General features: G+C 31.5%; 1 protein-coding gene across 1 annotated transcript; it reads right to left on the reverse strand.

Annotated features, from left to right (window-relative positions):
* Positions 1–1,338: 1,338 nt before the first annotated feature.
* LOC118033291 (probable mediator of RNA polymerase II transcription subunit 26b) lies at positions 1,339–5,648 on the reverse strand. Its single transcript, XM_035038222.2, has 9 exons — positions 4,475–5,648; positions 4,193–4,261; positions 3,980–4,062; positions 3,251–3,303; positions 3,017–3,141; positions 2,883–2,910; positions 2,457–2,767; positions 2,282–2,372; positions 1,339–2,017 (listed from the first exon to the last, which is right to left on the reverse strand). The coding sequence occupies exons 1-9, from the start codon at positions 5,012–5,014 to the stop codon at positions 1,893–1,895; spliced, it is 1,425 nt and encodes a 474-aa protein (XP_034894113.1). The 5' UTR covers positions 5,015–5,648; the 3' UTR covers positions 1,339–1,892.
* Between the last annotated feature and the right edge of the window lie 2,488 nt (positions 5,649–8,136).

The raw sequence follows: 8,136 nt of genomic DNA on the forward strand, positions 1-8,136 counted from the left end.
AAAAACCTTTCTACAAAAAAAACATACTTATTCAAGCTTTAAATTAATAAGCGAGTTAGGAGTTTTTCAAATATGATTGTTGCAAATATTTTATAATATTTCTAACAAATCATATTTATTTAAAAAATCATTAAAATGTATGTTTGTCTATGTTGTTACTGATTAATTTTAAATTGCAATTAATAATAAAAAAATATAAAAATTAATGTTTTACGAGGTCAACCGCAATTTGAAATGTGGTTGACTACATTGACAAATAAGACTTAAAAAAAAAACAATCATTGTAAAGGAAGCTTTAAGGGTGCAAGATTTAATTTTTGAGATTATTTGATGTGTTAATAAATTAAAAAATGAGTTGTTAATAAAAAGTAATTAAATTATGTGTAATGATCGGTTGAAAGAAATAAAAAATTATTCGATGTGTATCTTGAAAAACGTAATTACTTAGGAAGATAAATTCCACTCATCCTCCGATTTAAAAGAAAAATATAATCCCACAAAATAGCAAGAAGAACAATCATACTTTAACGATTAAATGGTGGCATATCTTCAAATTCTTGGTGAAGAAAAGGTAAATATATATAAAAGAAAACAAGGGCAGGGAATTCATGATGAGAGAATGGGGATATTCTTAAGCAGAAAAATGCTGTCTGCTGCGGGACGATGTGAATTCAAATTGGGGCCATGGCTGCCTCAATTTGATATCCTTTAAATATCAACGACCATACTTTCTTTCCTTTCTTCAACAATGACCTCTGGCTTTCACAAATTGCAAAAGTGAATCGGTGAACCTCCAAAGTTATTCTGTTTAAAATATCAGCCTTTCAATAAAAAGTGTAAAAAAAGCATAGTTGTAATGTCCTGTCCAAGCTTAGGTTAGTGGACGAGGTGAAGCGATGTCTTTTCGTATATTTATTTTAAAAAATAAAACCCTATTTAAACTAACCAAAGATTACCGGGTTAACTTGTTAAGCCGGGTTAGATTTTATATCTGATAATCTAACTTTATAGAATAAAAAAAACTATAAAATAAGGAAATGTTTCACTTGTCACATGGTCACACTGATTTTGGACAGGAATCATTCAGACATGTAACATGTAGCAGTTTTTAATGATATCTTGTAATTGTTGATTAGTTTGGTACAGTGAACCAAGAAAACGTGTCTTTGGAACTAATAGTACTAGTGTTTGATTTCTAGTCAAAAGAACTTTCAGAATATATCCAGCCAACAAACCAACATTCAAACTTGAGCATTTGACCCTCTTTTTTTTTCTCTTTTTATTCATTTCTCATGGCTTTCTTCTGTTGAACTAATCACAAATGGGAATTTCAAATCATGAAAGAAAGAAAATCAAGCAAGTTTCTTTAGCAATTGCTTGAACCAGGTAACATTAGAGCAATTCCCTACAAGAACATGGTAATTTGACCTTATACATTGACCTCAAGTAGTTTACAGTGTCTTTTGTGTCGTGCACTTATTCTGTGCAAAACTCAGGTATACAATTTCAATGACTTGAAGGCCTCGTTGTGACTGACAATTTAAAGGGGAAAAATGGTTGAGAAGCAGTCAATAAAGGGGGCAAGTACAATTTCGAGAAGCAGTCAACGAAGCCGGCAGGTGCAAATCAAAGTTCTCTACTGATATGCATCCTGGTAACCTTGTCAAGATTCAAGAATCCAGACTGAATGTGTGAAGAATGGGATTAGAGTTTCAAATGTTGTCTCCTTGCAATCAAGAATGGCCACTCTTCAGTGTGATGGACACGTGGATCCCTTATAGTTTATAGACCAAACAACAGCGTGTCTGAGTTATTCTTGCGCTTCCGCTGACTTCCCAAATGGAGGATACTTGCAAAGATGATGAATATGTACTCTGCAAAACTAAAAATGATTACCGCCTTCCATGCGCCCAGTGCCGGTTGTGGTTCCCTGGTCGCATGGGTTGGTTTTTCTGAACATGTCCCTGCTTGGGGAGATCATGCAGCTCCATTACCTGTATTGTTCTTTGCCTCTTGGCTGTGGAGAGAGAAAAAAATGAAGAAAGAAATTACAATTGTTAGAAATAGTCAGCAACTTCAAATTTGCAAAGAAACTTGTATAAGAGCAGACTTCGAGCCACTTCATAATTTCAAAAAACACTTGGAACCAGTTTCATATATCACCAGACTTCATACCTTAACTTTAGTTTGGATTACATTATATTCAATCTGGATTACTATTACTAGTAATTTGCTGATTCAAAATTAGAAACACATTTTTTTTTGATGCAATGACACTAACCTTTCTCAGCTTGTTGGTACCGCTCCTGGAGTTTCCTTTTTGTGGCTTCAAGTTTCATCTGGACAGCAACTTCATCTGAACTCTTAAGTTTCTAGAGGAATAATAGAGGGTGTCAGATAAAAACTGCAGCTGTAGATTTAAAACTGATACAATTTCTTTTTTCTTTTTTACTTACATCTTGCTGGCCAGTTGGGGGCTTTCTCTGGCTGGCGACCTTATCTGTTTTTCGAATTAACACAGTTTCCTGATTCATCTTCTGCTCAAAATTTTGCTTTTGAGGTCTCCCAGGCCCAGAATTGGCATTTGAAGGCTTACTTGCCTTGACAACATCTTCTTGCTTCCTCATCTGTTGACTCTTGTTGTCCTTAGAAGGCATATTTGCTCCCTTAGGAGTCTGCTGTTTCTGTTTTGAAATATTTTGATTCTCTGCTGAAGGTCTCCTTCTACTTACATGGTTCTTGATGAATTCCCCATTGTTTCGAGGATCTGAAACAACATTCCCCATTCATAATCATGAATCTAAGAAGTGGGGAATTCAAATAAAGAACTGAATACCAAAAGCTATCAAAAAGAATAGTAAAAGATGGCAAATTCAACTCACTTCCATCATCATCCATTCCATCAAAGAACTTCATGTAATGCAGCACATGGACACACAAGTAGTACACAAAGTTAGTCCCCATGTAGAATACCTGAATACAAACTAAACATAAATCAAAAGAAAAGGAAACATACTTGTGAGAGCTCCATTGAAGTAGGTTGAGTAGCAAAGAAAGCTCCTTCATCCAAAGGAGGAGAAGGAAGCCCTTCTTCTTCATCAACAACAGAAGGATTTACAGAATCAGGAGTACCTTCATTACCTAAAAGTCCAAGCATAAAATCAGATGCCACAGAGACTTTTCGAACCGAGTTGGAAAGAATGCTAAAAGCATTCTGCCAAAGACAAAATACTTGCGAACAAGTTTCTACCTCGTATAACATTTGCAGCACTGTACCACTCGTCTACCAAAACTTTCCAGTCTCTGAAACAGATGAAAGAGAATTTTAATGTTAAATAATCGAAAATAAACAAATAAATTCACTGGAGCATTCTAGTATTACAAACTAAACAATGTGGATAATTGAAGTCCAATGTCATCATTAACTGCACTTGTACACCCACATGTCTCCAGCAACAAGTAAACTAATTTTCTAATATATATATATGCTCACACCAAAGTTGCAATAGGTTGAGAAGCAAGCCACTGCTTGCATATTCTTATTGTGCACAAGGCTTATTCATACATGTATGAAAGAAGAAGAAACAAAAGGGCAGGCAAACTCATCCAGAAAATAAACAGATGGAGTATCTTAGGCAGAACTGGTATCTTCAAAAAAAAAAAAAAAAGTCCCAATAAATGCCATGCTTGAATGGATGCCAAACCTCTACCAACAAATGTGAAAAAAACACATATTTATAGTCATGGAAACTATAGATATTCAATATTCAGAGAGTGGCAATAACTCAGAAGTTCATTCTTGGTTTGGCAAAACAGGAGAACAACTAGCAGAAAGGATAAAGTCACCTCACAAACCAAGTTGAACATGATGTGGTCCTATGATATGGTCGAATTGCTAATTATTTAGCACACAACAACAAACTACTACTTCATCAAGGCATAAAGAAACTGTTGTACAGCACAGGAAACAAGCACATACTCTATTAAAGTCCGTGCAAGATGTCGAATCTGCTTTGATCCATGCTTCCGGAGCCCATTGACAGCCTTTCCAATCTCAGTTGCCTGGTGAAAGACAAGCTCAATTAGTACAAAAACTCAAGTAAAAGAAATAAAAAATTAGACTGAGAAAAAAAATTTTAATGCCAAAAAATATTAATCCAACTCAAACACTAAAAGAGAGAGTGAATCCAACCTTTAGAGTATCCACAGTCAAAGCCATCAATCTAAGCTTCCTCAATGATTCAAGCAACACAGAATCAGACTGTCATAAGAACAATCATAGCACAGACAATCAGAAATCAGAAAACTCGAAAACTCAAAAAACAAGTTTCAATATTCTCCAACCAAACAACAACAATTCTCAAAAATCTTCACACACCCCATTTTAAAGGATCCATAAAACCACATAATTCAACAATCCAATCATCCAAATAAGCTAAAACAACTAAAATGCTGTTAAGATAAAATAAAATACCTCATCTTGGCTGTTATAAAGAATGTCTTTGATCCTCAAAACCTCATCAACAGTCTGAGACACCTCCTCAATCTCATCAGTTAAAGCTTCAGCTTCTCCAAAACTAAAATTACTAATCAACTGATCATTCACATTCACTTCTCCATTATCAATATCATTATCCCTATTACTACTATTCATCTTGCTCTCTTTACTCCCACCTCCCTCGTACTCAAACCCGCCATCATCAATATCTATATCAACTTCTTCTTCATCATCATCACTACCAGAATTATCACCATCCCTTCTTTTGCTACAGCAACCTCCATCATCCCTCTCATCTTCATCATGACCCGGAACAGCCAGCTCTACCTGGTTGCAACCCGAACACTTTATCAATCTACAAGAAAACAAACGTTCTGCAATCCGATCTCTACGCAATTTAAACTCTTTTGGACAATCAGATGCTGCAACCAAGATTGCATGATCAATGATACCGAAAATATCAGAACTTGCTGTCCTAAAATAATCCCTCCAATAATCAAGTGACACAGATTTCATTGTAACCTGATGACCCGGCTCAAGAACCCGAATATATCACTCTTTATTCAAATTTGGCAATTCCCAGAAACAGAATTAACATTCATGAGACTTTCATAACCAAAAAAAGACTTTATTATTATTATTATTTTTTAGAGAAACCCAGAAATAAAAAACCAAACTTTTTCCAAATCTGATCAAATACAAGACAAAAACCAAAGATTGAAAATTGATTATTTCTATATGTTACGAAAATAAGTTTATTGTTCTTCTTTCTGGTTTCTGTTTTATCTTGGTCACATTAAAGATAGGATATTGAGGACAAGTTGAAGATGATGATCGAAAGAGAATCAAAGCATCTGACAAAAACTAACGTGGGGTTTTGTTTGATATTGGATTGTTGCAAGGAGAGAAGAAAAGTTTCCTTGGGAAAAAAATATTTGTCCTGGAAAAAATGTAGGTAAGACTGAACCAAAAAAAAAGGCAGAAATCTAGTAAGAGGAAAAATAAAAAAAGCGAGAAAATAATTTGGAGTTTTTGTTTCTCTCCCTCTTTGTTTCTGTTTGGTTTCCTTCCACACAAAATCAGGTGTTGTGCGGTAAAAAGGCAGAGAGAGAGAGAGAGAGAGAGAGAGAGAGAGAGATTGTGCTCTCTACAAAACAAACACACTTTCATTGAAACTGTTGTTTAATGTTTTATTTATTTTTATGCTTGCTAAGGATTTTTCATTTTCTTCTTTCTTCTTTTTTTTGGCTCATTTTATTTACACAAAAATAAGATTAGATAGATAATATAAAATGATTATTAAGAAAAAATAGAGAATGATTTTGATTGTATATAGTATGCTTTATAGTTTAATTACATTTATTTTCTTTATTAAATTTACTTAAATTTTCATTGTATGTATGGATCAAGAGTAGATAGTTGTTCTTTTTTACAATTTAAAAACAAAAATTTAGGATATTTTAAGTAACAATAAATTTTCTTTTGTTTTTTATAATTTTTTTTTAATATTTGACTTGAAAAATATTTTTTAATAATATAATGATGGAGGATAAGATAATGGTAAAGTAATAGCCATAATTACAATGATAAGATAAAAATATTATAAGTGAATTATTAATTGTAAAATATTTTATAAAAATTTATAAACTGAAATTTTTTCATAATAAATTAATTAAGTTTGAAAATTGATTATAAAATATTTTTTATATAAAATATACAAAAGAAATTTTTCAGAAACAAACATAAAAAAATAAAAAATATTTTCTTTATAAAATATTTTACGTAAAATAAACATACCTCACGAATTATCATTTCCTTCAATTGGTTTGCACTGTCATAAAAAAATTATCTTCTCGGCATAGTTTAAATATGCTATTTTTACTATAATTAAAATAAATTATTTTTTGATCATTTAATTTCAATAACCAATAAAATTAAACCATTAAGATATATAATCCAATGGACTAGATAAATTATAAATTGATTAAGAACTGATCCACAATTTAAGGTTTTTACTAAATCTTAATTTACATATTGAATGTTACTTTATTTTTTTATTATATTAAATCTTAATAATACCATTGACTTGAATAATTTTTTTATACTGGTAAAAACTCTATTCAAAATTGTTGATTTAGGTTATCACCGGCTTGTATACCCGCGCTATATTGTGAGGGCACCCAATTCTCTTTAAGCATAAAAAAAAATTCTAAGTTTTGGATAATTTTTTTGATATTATTATTAAACAAAAAATATAATTATTTTGATTTTAAAAAAAAAATTATGTCAATGCATCTCTCAGTTATCTTAGCCAACACAATATTTTTTACTGAAAGCATAATTTTTGTTTTAAAAAATTATGATTATTAAAAAAAAAATTAAAATATACATCACAAAAGTATGTCCTTATTTTGTGTGATTGAAAGCTTAAAAAATTATCAATGTAATATAATCATGTTTTAAATCTATTTAAATATTTTAATAATAAACAACCATTTTCAATCAATTTTTTTATAAAATAATTTTTTATTTATATTATTATTTTTAAATCAAATACATAATAATTAAAAAATATTAAAACTCAAACCAAAATTTACAATAGTATTTAAAAACCATGTAAAGATTGAAAAGTAAATGAATCTATTTCTTGGAGTGTAAAAAAAAATCAAAGAAAAAAAAATCATCAAAAGAGCCAGCCATGCACCTTAGAATGCTCGCCATGCACATCATTTTTTAGCATGTCTACCCAAATTTTATGAAAAGCCTTTTCAAACGCAATCCCCCATTTTTTTTTTTTTTTTATAATTATAATCAAGCTTTTTTTTTTTTTTTTAAAAAATAAAGGTGATAAATGACATATCTTCTTTCACACTTAAAAATCAATTAAGCTGTAACCTGAATTTATTATAAAATAATTAAAATATATATTAAGTTGTTTTAGGGTTCATATAAATAATAAAATAACATATAAACTCCCAGTTTTTTAGTGTTTTAGGTAATTGATCTAGAATTCTTTTTATAGTGTATTTGTTTATTTGTAGATGGCTGTACTAGATTGGATATTATCGTGGGCGGTTTTAGGACACGGTTTGTTGAGTTTCCTAACTCGGTTCCTCGCTGAGTCGCCGCTACCTTTCGGTTTGAAAAACGTGTCAAGTGCAATTTTCGTCATTGGTTTTATAATACGGAGTCATTTAACTGAAATTTAAAAACTCGGCGACTCGTTTTTGTGTTAGAGTAACGGCTCTGTCATGCTTTTGTACCGAAGGTGTGATTGGGTTCTTGACACGTCATCAATTTGAATTTCTTTTGGTAGGTAAGGGTGTGTTGGTGCGTAGGCGGTAAATTTTGGTAGGATGGTTGCTGGGGAAACGAGTAAGATATGTCACCGGACTGTGAGATTAGATTTCATGGCTGCTGAGTATTCATGAGCTGTTGGTCACCTTCAACTTGGATTGGTTGGTTTTTAGGTGGACACGGACTTGTGCAAGACATAAATTAAATTTTGATTCTTGCTTAAATTAGAAGTTTCAAGCCAATTTCATTTTCTTTTATTTATTTTTATCTGTACTTTTGATAATTGTTAATGCCACAAGGTACATCTTGGCCAACTATCAAGTAAAAAATAAATAAATTAT

This window comes from Populus alba, chromosome 16, assembly GCF_005239225.2.
Source record: "Populus alba chromosome 16, ASM523922v2, whole genome shotgun sequence".
NCBI classification, from domain to species: Eukaryota; Viridiplantae; Streptophyta; class Magnoliopsida; order Malpighiales; family Salicaceae; genus Populus; species Populus alba.